This window comes from Diadema setosum, chromosome 1, assembly GCF_964275005.1.
Source record: "Diadema setosum chromosome 1, eeDiaSeto1, whole genome shotgun sequence".
NCBI classification, from domain to species: Eukaryota; Metazoa; Echinodermata; class Echinoidea; order Diadematoida; family Diadematidae; genus Diadema; species Diadema setosum.
This window is the reverse complement of record NC_092685.1, coordinates 10924707-10943509: the sequence shown is the minus strand read 5'-3', so window position 1 is coordinate 10943509 and position 18803 is coordinate 10924707. Positions and strand designations below refer to the sequence as shown.

Genomic DNA, 18803 nt, shown 5'->3' with positions numbered 1-18803 from the left:
GTGTATATATGTATCATAATACATGTGTGCATATATGCACATGCATAATGTGCATTTATATACACTGCACAATATATGAATATATGATGTATACATATCAGGACTCGACATTAACGTTATTCTCTGATGGCCCATTCTGAGACCACTAAAATGTTTAAATCTGCAATTTTGGTGGCTCGAAATAAAAGCAAATGTAGTAATCCATTTTGAATCTTAGTTGCCTGGTCCACCCCCCAAAAGATAGCCTTTTTTTTTTTCAATTTGGTGGCCTCAGGTGACCCACTAATGTTGAGCCATGTTTGTATACATTTAAAAATATATTTCGAAAGTTACTGTATTATTCACTACTCACAGCACTTCAACGATACACAGAGCACAGGCAAACTTTTTTTTTTTTTTAAGCTCACTACAGGGATATGCGCAAGTGTCTCTTGTTGACACAGAGATATGAATACAAGCCACACCCATCATTATGCATTACATGAAATCCAAACACAACACACTTTCTTACACTAAAATTTACAGAAGTAAGCTTTTTCTCACAAAATATGCATGAAGGCAAAAAGGTAGTTCGTTTATTACGCATAAGGTGCAAGCCTCTATTTCAAAGTATCAGAATTAGGCCGTGAACAAAGCACAAACGCAAATTGATGAATCACATCAAAGAAGAACAAGAGAAAAAGATTGATCACTGCCAATCATTTTTGAATTGCTGGATGTTCCATTTGTAGTTTCATCTGCTTTCCAGTTTGGCCCAATGCTTTCATTACTTTTCAATTTCATGAAGCATATTCTTAATGGAACTCCCAGGAGAGGCCATGCATGGCCATCTTGAGTAGTAAACATGGCTGGTATCATTACTTGAAGACTTCTACTTTGTGATAATGTAACACTGACAGTGGATAGACTCACACGAGTTAATCATTGTATTTATAGCAGCTGCTTCACGGTTTACTTTAATCGAAGTCAAAAGTTTGGCAAATACTCTACACATCTAATTCCAGTAATGTATATTAGTATCTATCACTTGCACTGATGGCTTTATAAGCTACACAGCACAACACTGTCACTTGAAGTCTAGTGCCGAAGGAAAAAAAAAAAAGAAAAAAAGTCAAAATCCAGTCTCACAACTTAATGAGGAATAATATCATCATGTTAAATGCAGACAGTCATTAATTATATGGCAATATGGATCATCATTAAATGATTGCTAATTGCCAGAGAGTGAATACAGGCACAATGTATGTTACACGTTCATTTTGTCATTCACGCATAGGTTATGATCGGCTGTTTCTCCGCATCAGAGCAAAACAACACGGTATAATTTGGCACACGGGACTGTAATAATGATAATTACTTAATGTACCATCAAATACTGGAAATCCCTGCTACCATGTCATATACAAATGATGTATATCATACATTCAGCCATAAGAAGCAGTATTCTCTTTCTGTACTTATGACATATGCTAAAATGCCCAAATTTGCCTTGGGCAGATCGAACTGCTCGAAATTTTCGTGCACCATTTCTATCAATATTTTTGAACTGCTGCATCGAAATGAATTGATTATTACATATTGTAGCAACACATTTCTCTGATTTAAATGAGCTCTGTCTAATGTATCTGGTGACATTAAAACAGTTCAATTACTCTCACAAAACATATTCTTTGTCCTTCAGCAATGGTTGATAATGTGGTTGCATGTACATGTAATGTCTCAGATTAGGTAAAGTCATGAGATCACTATGATTGGATGCAAATTTTAAGTTTGATCAAACTAAAGTGAAATTATGAAACTAAAGTAAGATTATGAGCAAAATACAAGTACATGTACCAATCAAGCTCAGTGAGACTTTTCAGAACAAGGGAGAAATGGATCAAAAAGAAAAATACTCTGAAATAAAGCAATGCCTTCATTTTGCACCTGAAAAATTACATTTGAGCAATTACTCAGTCATTATACAATGTACATCACAGGGTTTAAATGTTTAATCCACACATTACAAATGCTCAGTTGCATAGTAATTATAATAGAAACATACACTGTACTTTCTGTTTTCTGGTTGCAACACACATTATCACATGTAAGCACTGACCCTGAGATGTGTCACACATATATACCACTCCACACTACCCTTTGGGTGAGAACAGTATTTGGTCTGTAGTTAATGCTGTACTTCAGAGTTTAGCCATTTCATTCAAAGAATGATCTAAGTGTCATTACTTACATTCAATGTAAAAAAAAAAAAAAAAAAGTTGAACCTGTTGGACTGAACCAAAGCTCCAACTGGCTATAATTGATTCTGCGTAAACTGTACTTTATGTAAAAAGATCTTTGCACTTGTAACTTGTGAGTTAGATGAAATTTAATTACCGTCATTCTTGGATGATTAATCAATATTATCAGCTTCTGAGGGGAATGAAAGAATTTAAGACTAAAAATACAATTCAGCAAGAAGAAATGTAGCTTGTGCAAAAACACATTATGTAATCACACTTGCTCCCATTCTTACTAAAATTAACATGTTGGGAATAAACTGAAAATATCCACACACAAGAGAAATACAATCGAAACAGAGCAAAATGTAAGCCAACAGATAACACTCTAATCAAATGAAATCAAATGAAACAGACAAATTCAAACAAGTATGTTTACCCAACCCCCTCCCTCCAAAAAGGAGCTTCATATCTCACATAAAAAAAAAAACACAAACAAACACTAACTTGGTCATATCTATGTAAAATCAAAATATTTTATATAACATATGCTCAACTAAAGTGATGAATTCTGCTATTTTGCTTATTCACATGAACAGACTCTTCTGTAGTGCAAAAGTGTCAATTACACCCACGGTCCAGTATTTTTTCAATGTATGATAACTTCCACCCTTGGCCCTACAGTATTTATGGATGTTTACTGAAGTCACCCACATTCAAAAGAATAACTTCCCAAATGAATCTTTAAATGAACTTGAAATGTGTCTATCACCCTCCACATGTTGTGGTATCTCATGAATGGCTAACGCACAACATACCAATAATGGGAAGAACTTTGTGGCAAATAGTAATGACCTATGTATGTGTGAACATCAAAACATGATGGCAATTAATACGGCCACAGAGCAGAATTCATACTGAACTTACAAATGGTGCCTTGGAGAACTTGTCAGGAAGTATGTGGGAAGGCAAGACATCAAATGCAAACATTCTCACATAAAGAATGCTCACACACACAGTAGTCCTGATTTAAAAAGAAAAAAAAAAATGAGCTGAACTCGCTGGAGGGATGGACAATGGGTACTATCTTCCGTACTTGGCTTGCTGCGCCAACATCCCTTCATTCTGCTGTACCTGGTATTCTTGGAAGCGCAGTGATATCCTTTGGGTCATTTTCAGGTACTTCTCCATGCAGTTGAAGGAGCAACGCTTCTGCAGGTATCAGGGACATAAAGACATAGTAAAGCAAAGTGATTACCTGGTACACTGTACTGTAGCTTCCAGTTTGAAATTGAACAGCTCTATAGGGAGAAAATGCACACATGGGCACTATCCTTTACAAGTCATGTTACAACACTGCAATAAGCATGAATTCTGAAATAAGTCGTGCTTGTCCAGTACTACAAATACTCTAAACAATGTATTTTGTATATCTGCTTTTGGGCAATTCCGCAGTTAGGTGGACATGACATGGATAAAAGAAATGTGCCTCTTTATCTTACCCTTTGATCTAGGTATCAACTAATGCCATGAATGTTCACCAATCATTAGGGTCTTTCAAATTCAGTAGATTTTATTTTTCGTATTTATTGATTTTGCGAGATCTAAAACCATCATTTAAAATGTACATGTGGGACTGGGGATGCTGAAATTCTTTTAAATGCAAATTACAGTCGGTTCCTTTGAAATTTTTTCCTCAAAGTTTTGCTAAAGGGTAAAAGATGAATACATTTAAATACTCCAGAAGTCATGTGACATTTTGTCAATTACAAAAGGGTGAAATGACCTGCGGAATTACTCCGGACAAATGTAACGTTACTAACCGTAACGTTACTAACCATGCTTTTGGGGGTCTAGCTAAAAAATCATTTTGCATGAACATTTGTTATGATGTAATAGTTGAAATTAATGCAACACTTTGTTTGAAGTAACTTGAATTTTTGCACACTTTTTGTTACAAGACATTGATTTTTTTGTCATGTCCTTTTTTCGTAACGTTACTAACCAGCCCTTTAAGTTGCTATAGCAATTCTAATATTTCTTGGATTGTGTTCATTCTTTTCTGTATCATAAACCTGGGAAGGATGAACATGTTTTTGACATAATTTTGACTTGAAATGAATAAATGGTAATTTAGTGGTAAAAACAAATATCTAAATTTGTTCAAATGTAACGTTACTAACCGCGGAATTGCCCTTTTCAATCTACCGTACAAAGTGAGAAATTGTGACATTTACATCCAAGTAATTATTTACCTCTCAAAAAAAGGCCTGATGCTAGACACCTGTTTAATACACCAGGTTCAACACAGTGACTTTCATATGACATAGTGCGTACTGTAGGCCAATTACAAAAGTTAGTATGTACATGTATTGCATTATGAAGTCTTACTGAACTACAAAGTGAAGGACATTTATGCATTCCAGGGAATAATTTTCCAACTCAAATTTGATTAGCAATTTCAGCTGATGAACAATATTTCACATGGTATCCTGTACATTTCTATGGAAGAAAACTGCTACACAAAAGATAGTTTGTGTAGCACTGGTGTAAAAGTGCATAGCAAATTGCGATGCGATACCAGGAAAATTATTCCCTGCATTCATTTCAGTTGCACAATAGATGTAATGACATGTCATCAGACTGGTAGGCCATCTTTTGCCAAGGAACTAATGTACAGAATACATTGACAAGCATGACAGAAAATGTAACAATATGACTAAGAGGTAGTGTCTGGCAAATGAAACCTTTTTTCTTTTCTTTTTTTCACATGACAGTAATTTTTTGTTGGTATACAGTTAAACTCGCCTAAGTCGACGTCGCATATGTCGAATAATCGCGTAAGTCGATGACTTTAAAAAGTCCCGATTTTTCCCCATTGACTTACGTGTATTAATTCACTCACAAGTCGAATTTTGTAGGTCGAATACTCGCCTAAGTCGATGAAATTCCAAGAACACTTTCACAGAAAAACCATTGAATTCACTGTGCTTAAGTCGAATAAGATTTTATTGTGTAATAAATCACTGTCATTTATTATTCATCTATTTATTACTCATCATTATCTTGTTTGTCAGATGAGTTTGAGGTGACAAAAAAAAAATGATCTAAAATCAAAATTCAAAGCGATCGCATGGGATCGTTGAACTCTGTTCGTGTTTGGAAGTCCGCTGGTACAGCCCTGTCAGCTGTCGCGCTACGTACGTACAGCGTTCGTACAGTACACATGCGTTCATTTACATGTACAGTATTGAGCTTGCAGTGTATTTTGGCATTTGCAGCGCTGTGCAGTGGAGTGGTATAATGGATGAAGCTGCTGAGTTTTCAAAGCGGAAAGTAGGGGGAAAGTTACGGGCACGGGTAAATCAGAATTGCACCTCTACACGCATTTCAAGCCACGGTATGGTAAACTGGAATCAATCACTGCTCAAATATCGTTCATATTCACTTCCCCAAGGTTTAACAAAGGTGTAAAGTAATCGGACCTGTGCCAATACTAATGCACTGTCCATACAAAGTTAGCCGCGGCCCTGCCGGGCGACCCGTGCTGCGGTACACCGCTCCAGCTCTCGGCTCCAGAGTAGACAACATACTAAACATAGGGCCTACATGTATGTACGTGTGGTGAAACTGTAAGTCGATTTTTTTCGACTTACGCACAAGTCGAAAATCGCCTAAGTCGATGTGTTTTGCTCAGTCCCGAAAAGATCGACTTATGCGAGTTTAACTGTACTGTGTTAAAAAGGCCACCTCCAACTATAGATATGCATTTAGCAGTATGAATTGCTATATTGTTTGAAGGATAATAAATCCCAAATATATATGTGAATTGAGAGAATGCAGCAATATTAGTACAAAACATCGGCAAAGCTTGAGGAAAATATGACAATCTGTTCAAAAGTTTTGAATTTATAATGATTCTCACATTGAGTTGTCTTTATTGCTATCTATTGACAAATTGACCTCGATTGATGTACAAATACACACTGATCCATTCAGTGTTTTTGAGCAAAAGCCATGATTACAATTTAAAGAAAATAAAATAGGCTTATATACTTATCATCCAAGCAGCTTTTATGTTACCTATTTATTTTTTGTATACTTTTGATTAAATTGATATAGACAGGTACACACCTCGCTGTCTAGCAGTTTTCTACTCGTAAAATCCCCAATGCAGTCTGAGAAGCAGGCTTCTGTCAGCTTGTTGTAGGATTGCAGGAATTCCTTCAGCTATTAAATACAGAAACAAGACATTACAAACGTATGCAATATCTGATAAATTGCACCAAGCAAAGCAATTCACACACAAATGCACACACATACACAGAAATGGCACTTTTTCAATATGTGAACAAGATGCAGGGTCGTATATGGTAGCTCTATCATGACCTTTTTTTTAACCATTCAGATCTATATCTGAACCTGACAGAGCATCTGTATAACAATTTCATACCAAGCACTAACAGCATTGAAAACTTGAGATAAGAGGCATTTCTCAAGGTTATGCCAGTAACGAACCTAGATGTCCTTTAGTGTGTGGCTACAAATGAATGATCAAAACTGAATGTGCATCTGGACCTTACACTAAGTTATAGTTGATGTAATCATCTGATCAAAATCAGATATCAATAAACATAGCAACAAAAACAAAATACAAGTTTTTAAGAATCAATCTTGAGAAACACAAAAATGTACAGTAGCATACATGCATTCATTGTGCATGTACCAGATAATCTAATGCAAAAATTATATATAACATTGAATATCAATTACCATATTGTCGCTGGGGCGACAAGACCTCGTATCTCAAAAATGTCAAATGTTCAGGAGAGCCAAAAAGCATGGCGGCCAAAGCACTATACTGAATGGGATAGCCGTTCCTTTGACATGCCGTGGTGGCTTCATTTTTGGGGTAAGACAGCTGGGATTTGGACAGGACATCACTTAACCGATTATTTGACCACTAATGCAAAAAAGTCATTTTCACCAAAATTTTAGATACAAGGTCTTGTCACCCCAGCGACGTTATATTACTGCGCTGTACAGTACTTCTGTACCCAGTCTGTCCAGAAATAAAGGAAAATATGGCTGGTAACTTTGCAATATTTACCTGCTTAGCATCCATTTGAGGCTGTGCCATGGTAACAGGATTGTTCAGTCTATGGTGTCACTGTCCACTGGTGTTCACTTTGTGAGATCGACCTCTTGTCTATATCGCGATGGATCTTTCCTCTGGATTTTTCAAGCATGAAATGAGAAAAAGATGAAAATATTATAAGTTAACGTTCAAAATTCTATTCAAGTCAACAGCATACATAAAGCACCTTTAAAGGTGTTCTCAATATGTATTCCAATGCCCTGCTTGCAGGTTGTGTGCATAGTTTCTTTGCAAAGAAGATTGAACCCAAACTTGCACAAGACACTAAATCAGAAAAGACAAGATTACTAAAAGCAATTGTGACTAAATGAAACGATAATGCACTTTCTCTCAACCACTGTCCCTGAAACAAAAACTGCATCAGCTTGTAAACATCAAACATTTTGATGAAAGATATGTTGTAAAAGACATCATAAAGCTTTCTTTTTTAATATACATGTATCTAGCTTGTTATCTCCAGTAGAATTCAGATATTACTCTGAACATGAACTGGCAATAAGATTCATTGCACTTGGCTGGTCTTCTGATGTTTGCATTTTAGAAAATGAAAGACAGGCTGAATTACACACTGACAAAAAAACAAACAAAAACAAAACAAAAACAAACAAACAACTTTGGAAGATCTCCTCTGTATATTTGAAAGTGTGTCAGCAACAGCAGCAAGTTCATAGAGCCATAGAAAAATAAACAAACACATCCCATACCTCAGAAAAACTGAACACCATGCACACACAGAAGTCGTACACTGTACAGTACATCTTGGCAGGACAAAAACGAACGAACAAACAAACAAACAAACAAACAAGCAAGCAAACTAACAAACAAACAAACAAAGAAGCAAACAAACTTGCCTTTTAGAAAGAACCTGGATGGATGATGCATACAAGGGGGAAAAACTGTATCCAAGAGTACCGGTATATAATTCCAACAATGAGAAGTGCCATGTACACTGTGCAATGTGCAATACATACACTTGTATGTACCGCTATGCTACATCCAAAACAAAATTGAGGTCTATAGATGATCCTGAATTACATGGCTTACTGTCAGGACTGACATCCAAACATTTTCTTTGACAAATTATACGAACGATGGACAAGCGTTGAAGCTCTCTGTCGAAATCGCTGACTTTTGTATGCATAGATGAATGGATTCACAGCTGTGCTCAGCGCCAGTGTTATATTACAGACCCTGGACAACAGCAAGAATACTTGCAATTCTATCAAATGTGCATTGGAAATGTAAACAAAGTAAACAATGCAGGTTGGAAGGAAGCAAAAAATGAAACTCCCGAGGATGAGACCGACTGTTACAGTGGCCTTGATATCCCTCATGAGGCGCGGCTTACGCCTCACCCCATTCTTGAAGAGTACGGCAACCTCTAGCTGGGCCACCCGCCGTGTTTGCCGTCTGGCCTCGCGGAACATGACCAGGTATAGGAAGACCAGGATGATCAGTGGGAATGCAAAGCACACGGTGAAGAGCAGGATGAAATATTCCTGGGGTAGGAGCAAAAGATAGCTGCAGGATTTGATTGGGGCATCGAGCATGTTGTACCAGCCGAACTGGGGCAGCAGGCCGATAAGGAGACCCATGCCCCATGCAAGGCCGAGGTAGACGTTGACGCGAAGCTCCGACATGATGACAAAATATCGCAGAGGTTGGGTCACGGCCGTGTAGCGATCCATGGCTATCAGGAGGAGATGGAAAATGGACACGGGAAAGTTGACCATCAGGAGAGTCAGGGTCCACATACAATTGCCGTGCTGACTGATATCAAGGGTGTTCGAAAGCGCAAGGCACACAGGAGCAAGAACAACATAAAATAGGTCCGCAAAAGCCAGACTGACAATGTAGGTATTGGCTGGCACTCGCAAAACGGATTCCCTCTGGTACGTGAAGATAACCAAGACATTTCCCACTGCATTTGTCAGGACAATCAAACCAATGATCACATCAATGACCATGTCGGACATCATCGAAACTTAAGGTCCTATCCCTAGGTACCGCAGCTCCCTAGTCCACAACATCCATAACTTTGAGATGTCTCTTTTTCATGCAGCCAAAGACCAATCACAGTGAATGGTGTGGATTCGTTCATGGTTACCACATCATCTGCACATCATCGATCAATTCATCCTCTCAAGACCATACCCTGCAAATTTGACGGCATGGAGGAGAAAGCTGCACGCATCCCACCGTCGCCATGACAACAAGAATTGTGTGTACCCTATCACGGTGAACTAAACTAGGGCTGCAGGTGTTTCTCTCTTTTTTTGACACTCCCCTTGTTTTTGCCTCATCACCTCCCCTTTATGACCAAGAGCGGGAGCTTTTCCTCATCACCTCGTGCCAGGAAGTGATCGGCAGCAGCACAGCTCAGCTGCCGTTGGCAGGAGGTGGAAACTTGACTTGCCTCCAACAATGCCTGCCGGCTACCCTTTGATTGAACCATCACAAGACTGACTGGTGGTTATCCACAATGCAATTACAGACGGTTCAAGGTTTATCAATAGGCATCAATCACCTGGCACACATTACACTTCACCTAGCAATTGTTGCCATGCCACATCACAGAAGTTATTGCTGGGATTGTCACTCTCTTAACAATAGACACACGTCATGATTGTTGTAACATTAGAGAGGGACTAAAACAATAACAACTGAATAATTAGGAAATTATAAATCATGGCATGATAATGTGACCTTTCGTACTATTGATCAACTGTGACATTTCATGCCAAGGACTTGTTTAATGGCATATCGATATTTCACTTTTATTTTACTTGATTCATATATTACCATTTTCTAGACTGCTCTTTGATGTTGCATGGATAATACTATTCCCTTAAGTATCCAAGAATAAACAAATTCTCTGGTAAAATGGCATTTACAAAAACAAGGATTATTTTTTTAATCACAAAACTGAGAAGACTTGTGCAGTCATAAATATATATGTGATTGTCAGGCAACAATGACGACCATTTCAAAGTACCTACAATTGTAGGATACGATACGAAAAATAGTATTCTAAAGAAAAGATCCAAGTTTAACCAGTTTCACAGACTTTCTGTTTGCAAGCAAATTATTACCTTTGCTGGCTGATGTGTGTGAGCATTTTGACAGTAGCTGGGTAAAGTCACATTGATATAAGGTTGTACCTGACCCTCTCTAGCTTCGCCAGCACCGAATCTCACCTGTTGGTATCAGTCTCCACTTAACACCTTGATATAATACGATGAGATATCAGGGTGCTGATTTAGCTCCATCGATAGCATGTCTGTCTCCCATTCCAAATGACCCAGGTTCAATTCCTGAGTCTAGCTGAGGAATGCTGTGAGTAATTAAAACTTTCCCTCTGGTAGAGTGGTATTAGAAGGAAACACTATGTCCCTCAGATACATGTTTGTAGGACATAACATGGAGGTACCATGTGTGAGAGAGTCACAACTCATGCACGTAAAAAATCCCACTTCATTCATTCATCACAAAAGAATAGAGTGCATAACCCTGTGAAGTGGTCCATCTCACATCTGACTGGACCCTATGGAAGACCAGCTAGTGCAGCTGAATATTGGCTATCCAGCCATCTTCTCATATGGAAAATGAATCAAAGAATATTTCACATGCTTACATGTTTACCTCTGACCTTTCAGATAGCCAGATTTTGCTGATCATTGGCAAGAACTGCTTTGTATGCATGCATGTGACTGTCATAGTCCATGGCCTGAATTGAAAATGTTGTGAATAATAATCTTATACATTACAAAAAACTATGACAATGGGTAAAATTTAGAGTCAGAAAAGACAAGTTACACATGAGCAGTAGCTCGTTCTTGGAAAACAATGCTTTCATACTGTCCAGAGGTGCTGTAAGCTCGAGTTTGCTCAAGAAGGGCCATGCCGTATTTTCTTGGCACCATTAACAATGCAAGGCAGAAATGTTCTTAATAATAATAATAATATTATTAATAATAATATCAATAGCACTGCACAACCCCCCCCCCCCAAGAAAAAAAAAAAAGTTTGTTCCATTGTCTCGTTCATTAGGAATGAACACAATGATAGTTCACTACTATGTACATCATGCAGTGATTAAAATTTTTAGTTTCAGTATAGTGTAGTGTTGGGTAGACATGCAGACTGTGTGAACATGTTGTTTTAGGTTGGAGAAACATAAAAACTGTGACTATTACCGGCACTGGTGCAAGTGATCGAGAGAGCTTACCGCCGATTTCCATTAAGCTCTCCAAATATGGGCAGACATTCAACAGAGTGATGTGATGATTTAACACCTGGGTTTATGTGGATGAAGTTCTGCCACAAAGTACCGGTACTTCATATAAAATTTAGCATCACAAGAAGTTGCAAATCGATTCAATTTACAGACACAAAGGTACAGCCTAGTACACCTCATTTGAAATTGCTTTACAGCCCTTGGCACTAACTGATACTGATTTGTTTCCGGAAGAGAACCTCCACGTGAGGATGACCTACAACTGTCAAGTCACAAGATTGACAGAGCTTATACAATATGAGCATGAATTCTTACCTACACACATCACATAATTCTTACCTACACACATCACATCTTGCATAATTTTATATCATTGTACTGTATATGCTCAGAGTAGATAGGCCCTACAGCGCTGTACCCGGCTGCAGTGAGCCACCCACTGGAACAATGATAAACCACCCAGTGAAAGTACTTCAGTTTGAATGGGGAAAAAAAAGAGCAGTCTATACATTTCTGTACAGTACAGTGAAATGACTCAGGAGGAAACTTCTACAAGTTGCAATGTTGACCAACTATTGTGTCTACAGTATCTATAGTTCATCCAGTCCACGGAATGTGACAAATATATTGTACCAGGGTCAGCGGAACCGGCCCTGGAAAGTTTTGGTGTTGGAACCGCTGGATGAGGAGACTACTAGAGCTTATGACGTACGTGTGGACAACAACTTAAAGAAAATATAAAGAAAATTCCACAAAATTCACTTTTCTAGCATAATGAAAGTGCACTTTACTAACTGCTTTCAGAAAGCAGGGGAATAATCGCTACCCTTAAAGGTAGGGGATACCTTTTACAGACCTCCCAAAATGCAGCAAAACATTAAATATGAACCTCAGGAGACTTGTTTAGGCCACTGCTGAGAAATTTGGAAGTCAACAGTTATCTACAATTTGAATAATGCACAAATCTCAACTACTCAGTAGTTCTGTGTGTCAGCCACACTTAAGCCTTTTTGTTGCAGTTGCAGTCTTCTGTATTTTTTTTTATCTATAAACACAAATTTACAAGTATAAGAGCTGATGTAATAACATATACAGTAGAGTGTATGGCATGAATGTGAAATGTTTGTAAGTTTTGATGAACTTTCTTCACAAAATATACATGATGGACACACATGCAGTGCATGGGTCTGCAAAGGTAGCCTACATGTGTAGTAATGTACTGGAATTTACGGTGAGCCCCGAAAAAAATTCAATTCAAAATCTAACGGTCAAGAAAAATGTACTAAGTGTTACCTTCCACTTCCAATACTTTATGGGAGTTTCTAAAATGATACTCTCTTCAACATACCACTGTATTTATACAACTCTTCATTTAAGGCGTGCAAATGGGATTCCCTACCTTTAAAGGGTCTGTACAGTACTGGTTGAGGTGGGGATTCATGTTTTCAACATTCCTAAGTGAGATAATGAGAAACCTCTTATGAGATATGAAAGAGCATGTAATTTTAAGAAGGATTCAACGGTAATTTGATGAAAATTGGTTTTCAAATGGCTGAGATATCAAAAAAGTGCTAATAATAAAAGGCGACATGCCACAACTTTATTAGGATCTCTTTGTTTCACCTTGTTTTTGGATATGTCAGCCATTTCAAAACCGATTTTCATCGAATAAACTTTTGATACCCCTTAGAACTGCATGCTCTTTGACATCTCATAGAGTAGTTTCTGAATATCTCGCAAAACGTTAAAAGCTAAATCCTCACCTCGACCAGAACTGTACACACCCTTTAACATATGTCAGCATCAACTTGATAGAATGTTTAATTTTCATGAAAAAGGAATTTTTGTGGAATTCCCTTTATATTTTCTTTATATTGTTGTACACACATGATGCAATAACCTCTAATAGTCTCCTCATTCAGTGGCTCCAACACCAAAACTTTAAAAATTCATAACTTTTGCATCGATTGTCCGATTTTCCTCCAACTTTCACTGATATGTTCTACTAATGTTGCTGCTCTCACTCGCCCCTACATCTCGGCATTGAAATTTGGATAAATGGATTAACATGCTGAAAGCTGAAACATGTCAAAATACATTTTAACTGTAACTTCAACTATAAAACAATGCACGGCCCCTTAACCCCTGAATTGCTGCCAGTCTAAAGTTATAATAATAATTGCTGGTGAAATAGAGCACTTTTAGAGGTGCCCGAATTTCTGTTTGCTTGTTTGTTTGTTTTTTTTCTCAGCATATGCAACTCAATAGTGTGCCATTCACTCAGGGCACTCCCACAGTGCAGTGGAGACAGTAGTACAGTGGAATGCCCTAGCCTAGGCTTACCACAGAGATGTCACTCAAGGGCAAGGCCAAGGGTTCTCTTTGGTGCTGCAGGCTGCAGTAGAGAATTAGGCCTACTTCCTACTGTAGCCTAGGTAGAAAAGCTGTCAGTCTGGAGGCATCTTTTTTTTTTCCTTTTATAGTTCTCCTACAAAGGGGATTCAGTGAAGATGCAGCATATCCCCGACGATAAATAATAGGCCTACAGACTGATCTTTTGATCAAGACAAGATTCTATGTTGTATGCTACATTGAAACCGACACACCTCTATCTATAGCACTGCACTGCGCGTAAAGAACAAAAATGCATGCACGAGACTACAGTTGTACGCACAGTGTGTGTTTTTTTTTTAACTCTTCACTGGAGATTTAAATACCGGTACATCAAAATATTATTGAAAAAGGTCGATAATAAACAACAACAACAACAACAACAGCAAAACAATGATTGATGATACCATAGATCATGAATTAAGCATTTAATACGAGCACTTCAAATTGTATTGTCAATAGAAGAGTAGGGGTGTCAGTTTCAAAATAACTGCGCAACTGAGTGCGTCAAAATAACAGTTTTCACCAACACGTTTGAAGTCTCAGTTATCTTAGGCTGCGTTCGAGCGCTCTAAAGCGAACCAAAAGCAAACTGTACTACAGTGCACTCCCGTTACAATGAACACGGCTATAACGAAATAACGTTATAATGAAGTCTTTTCCGAGCGCCACTGACAAAGAAAAATAAAAGAAATGTGCTCCGTTATAACAAAATGCCAGTCCCGAGCATTTTGCTATAACGGGAGTGCACAGTACAGCGTACCGTACCGTACGTTGTGCCAGATTTAGAGTGTTCAAGTGCTCTGTTGAGAAAGCGTACCTCATGAGCTATTTTTAGAAGAGGTCAAGCAATTTGTAGCAAAAAGGGTCATTCACCTGGTGCACTTGAACTACATACAGCTGTCCCGAACAAAGAGAATGATGTCTTTGCATTGTGACGTATGCGCATGATACGCTCATGCTTTACAGCAAACTTTTGCTACGCTTTTGGTAAGCTTTTGGAGCACATCAGTGACAGTAAGTGGTCCACTTTTGGCTCAGTACGGTACAGTCAATACGGTACACTTCAGGAACGTTTGAGTGCTCCTCTGGCATGGGTATGACATGCGCATGGGTCAGTAGGTAAACTTACAGTTTGCCTTAGGAGCGCTTGAACACACCCCTTGAGCGTGTACAGGGTACGTCAAATCGCATTTTTAAGATGCGCTTGTGAATTCAGAGTATTTTCTTTACATGTGAATCAAATTTCAGGCAAAGTGCGAGATATTGATAAATCGGTAATCGTGTAGAAATGCACACCTCCCGTTTCCTTCGCCGTTTGTCAATCAAATTTTTTTGCAGCTATTGGAGATGCTAAATTGAATCATATCAGAGAGTTTTCATGGAATTAGAAAGCTGAAAAGGTAAGATAATATGAGAAATTGGAGTTGAAAAGTACGTCGGTCGCGAACATAGTCTCCGACGCAAGTATTGCACCGATTTCGCAGAGCTAGAGAACGATGTCAACGATTATAATCGATTCTGGTAGTCTCTAATTAGCCACTTACTAACAATATCGAACTTGACTCGTGCAATACGTGTAGCCCCTACTTTCATTTTCGCATTTTTTCTAATTGTTAGCTCACCTGAGTCGAAGTCATGACAAAAGTTGATAATAATAATTTTGAATAGTGTTGAAGGGAATAGAATGAGGTTGAAGGAAAAGTGGAAGAAAAGGTTTAGGCTATTAACGAATAAATTCAAACTTGAACTTGAACGTTAGGAGGGAGAAAGAAAGAGAGAGAAAAGAAGATGAGAAGGAAGTTGAATTCAAGGGGGATTTGTTTCTAGTACCGGTAATCTACATAATTTATAGGCCTACATGTAATTTAATGAATTAATGAGAATAGTATTGTATGTTATGTTATAAAACCATGTTTTAAAAATATTGTGGACTTCTCATAAAGTGCTCATTTTATCTAAAAAGAAACAGAATATTGAAATTGAAATGGTAATAATTATGTTTTTAATTGATGTTAATATGTTTTTAATTGATTATAGTAGAAAGTAATTGTCTTTATGATAGTATTTATTTTTCCATTTCATCTTTTTAATTATGTATACAAAAACTACAACCCCAGTATTTGCTTTTGTTTTGTACATAGTAAAAATTCATTTTATTGTGCAATATTCATGATGGACAATTCCCATTTTTTCATATATCTTTACTGTTTTGTACATATATTATCCGTCCATTATTTAGGCCAAGTAAAAAAAGATAGTAGTTTCTCGTCCGGGTTTTTTGAGCAAGGCGATGAGGGAGGTCCTTACTATTTGATATCTTACTATTTTTTCGAGGATTGTCAAAATGAAAGTAATATGTGTTTCTCATCTGGTAATTCTGAGAAAGGTAACGAGAGAGGGCTTTACTATTTTCTTATATCCAATTTATGAAATGAAATATCACTCTGGTAGCTGTGTTATGAGAGACCAGGTCCCAAGTGTATGTCTTGCCTGCACTCTGTGCATTTTCAAACAAATAGATTTGTACCATACTTGAAATGAAACTTCATGCATGCAGAAATACATTTGCTTTTTCTTTCCACTACAGATGTCAAGGGTCAATGACCATCTTGATACTGGTATTATTAGTGTTGTAATGGCATTTCTGATACCAGTGTACTTGCAATTCTGATGTATTGTGCTATTCAGAAACAGGTATAAAACATGTCTTTCAACAAAGAATGTACGACTGAAATAAATTCCATGATATTCAAAACACTGCTTTATTTATCATTGGTGTTTGTGACATTTTGTGTCCACACAGCTGGTATGTATCTGCATTTCTTCACAGTACATTGTAGCACATTTAACTGGAAACTGTTGTACAATTGCAGATGGATGTCAAAATGATACTGATATGGCATTATAGCATTAAACATTTAAAGATGTTTCTTCATGTTCTAAAAAGACATTTGAAAATCACTCATCATTTGGATGATGAATGATTGTAATATTTGTATACCACACTACAGATGATACGACTCACGGCCGTGTCCGTGAATTTACATCGTAAAGAAAAGTATCTCGCAGAAATACGAGACAAACCAGAATGCGTGGAAAAGTTATTTATTTTGTAGATACACCCATTTGATAATTCTACATTTGCTGGAAAAGCGCATTCATTTTCTCTTCAAAATAGAACAATAAATCGCCGTCAGCGATGCAACGTTACAGAGCAGAGTGTACGGGCTTCTACACATTCGAATGTGTTCATGCGTGCGTGCAGACAGCTGACAGAGGATGGTACAAGTACCGGTGACCGACCCTGGACAGACACGCACACTTTGCCAATACGGTGCGCCGGCACCGTACCTTCCGACACTGCACACACATGCACATACAACTGTAGTCACAATGACATGAAAATGTATACAAACTCGATACAATCCTCACAAGCATTTGTACAGTACAATTCATCCGCTTGAAATATGAGAAACGGGGAAAAATACGAACAATGCGCGAAATATGCGTGGAATATCAGCGATAGCAAGATAGCAAATGTTGCCGCTATCGCGTTCACGACGTACCGAGTGCGCTGTTCATCGCAGCTAGCTAGCACAGGCCCGCGCCCATCCAACTACAGTTCGACTGCTTTGTGGGTCATTCCTTCTTGCCGAGCTCGCAGTGTGAAATGCATGCGTTTATACGCACTACAGAAGCTACAGCTGTACTACAGCTAAGTAGAGGACGCAAGGCGTAATTAGAAATGAAACATCACGATTGGTAGGTGAATTGTCGATTTTTTTTTCGGCGGCCGAAAAAATAGTAAATATCAAAAAAGTCGATGCGGCAACTGAAAATCGAGGCGGGCGGGGAGCGGGCTGGGACGAGAATTATGAATTTCTTGGTATTTTCGGCGCCATTTTGAAAATAGTAAATAGTAAAAAAAATCGATGCGGCGGCCAAAATCGATGCGCGCGAGGACGAGAAACTGCTTTCTTTTTTTACTTGGCCTTAGTCAGCAAAAAAAAAAAAAAAATGTTGACAGATATACAGCCACACGCAGGAGAAAATTAACTAAAACAATAATAAACAGACGCATCGATATCACTTTCTTTCTTCCACACTTTACTCCGAGCCGATGTAATCATTGTGGTTAAACACCAAACAAGCGGCTGTATCACAGACTACAACGATCGATTATCGTCGTAATATCGCTCTTCCACATAATCGATCATCCATCATGCTACGCTGACACAGCCGTCGTTCGGCGTACTTTTGAGTCGAAATTAGACACTTTTCTTCTGTAATTGACTGAGATTTTATGAAACCGTCAGATATGGTCCATCTTGACATTAGTGATAGCCACAAGAAGTTTCATTGACAAATTAAGGAAGGAAATGGTAGGTGTGCATGGTGTGCATTTCTACATGATTACCGATAAATCTATTAATAATTCTAACTAATGACCTATTGATAAAAAAAAAACAAAAACATTAGCGTGTCGATGTATTAGACACCCACAACCATACATCCCATCCCTGGCACTGCACTGACTGCTACTGTGGATCCCAATCTCCAATTGTCAATTCCCTCGCTCGTCTTTTTGGCCTGCGCTGCCCGACCAGTCAGTGTTGTAGCATACGCTACTACGTATGCCATGCCAGCTGCAATGGAGGATTAAACTGAAAATTTACTCACATGATAGCAGATTTGCTGTCTCTTTTATCACACACACAAGGTCAGGAGTCAGTCATCTGCTTGGCGACTTTCTCGGACGCGTAGGTAGTGGTACGGTACGGACTACGGTAGGACA

General features: G+C 38.2%; 2 protein-coding genes across 2 annotated transcripts; both read right to left on the bottom strand.

The window, feature by feature from the left end:
* Positions 1-549: 549 nt before the first annotated feature.
* LOC140226762 (mitochondrial import inner membrane translocase subunit Tim9-like) lies at positions 550-18803 on the bottom strand. The gene is made up of 4 exons (XM_072307195.1): positions 18689-18803; positions 7330-7451; positions 6354-6449; positions 550-3431 (listed from the first exon to the last, which is right to left on the bottom strand). Exons 2-4 carry the CDS (start codon positions 7357-7359, stop codon positions 3303-3305), a joined length of 255 nt encoding a protein of 84 aa, XP_072163296.1. The 5' UTR covers positions 7360-7451; positions 18689-18803; the 3' UTR covers positions 550-3302.
* On the bottom strand, positions 8424-9353 carry LOC140236484 (adenosine receptor A2a-like). The gene has a single exon (XM_072316408.1). The coding sequence runs from the start codon at positions 9351-9353 to the stop codon at positions 8424-8426; it is 930 nt and encodes a 309-aa protein (XP_072172509.1).

Bases quoted from the DNA above. Each gene is read 5' to 3' on its own strand.
- LOC140226762 (XM_072307195.1), bottom strand. From the start codon at position 7,359: ATGGCACAGCCTCAAATGGATGCTAAGCAG. The intron at 6,450-7,329 runs GTAAATATTGCA...TGTATTTAATAG, and splicing joins CTCAAATGGATGCTAAGCAG to CTGAAGGAATTCCTGCAATC. The intron at 3,432-6,353 runs GTGTGTACCTGT...TGATACCTGCAG, and splicing joins GAAAACTGCTAGACAGCGAG to AAGCGTTGCTCCTTCAACTG.
- LOC140236484 (XM_072316408.1), bottom strand. From the start codon at position 9,353: ATGTCCGACATGGTCATTGATGTGATCATTGGTTTGATTGTCCTGACA.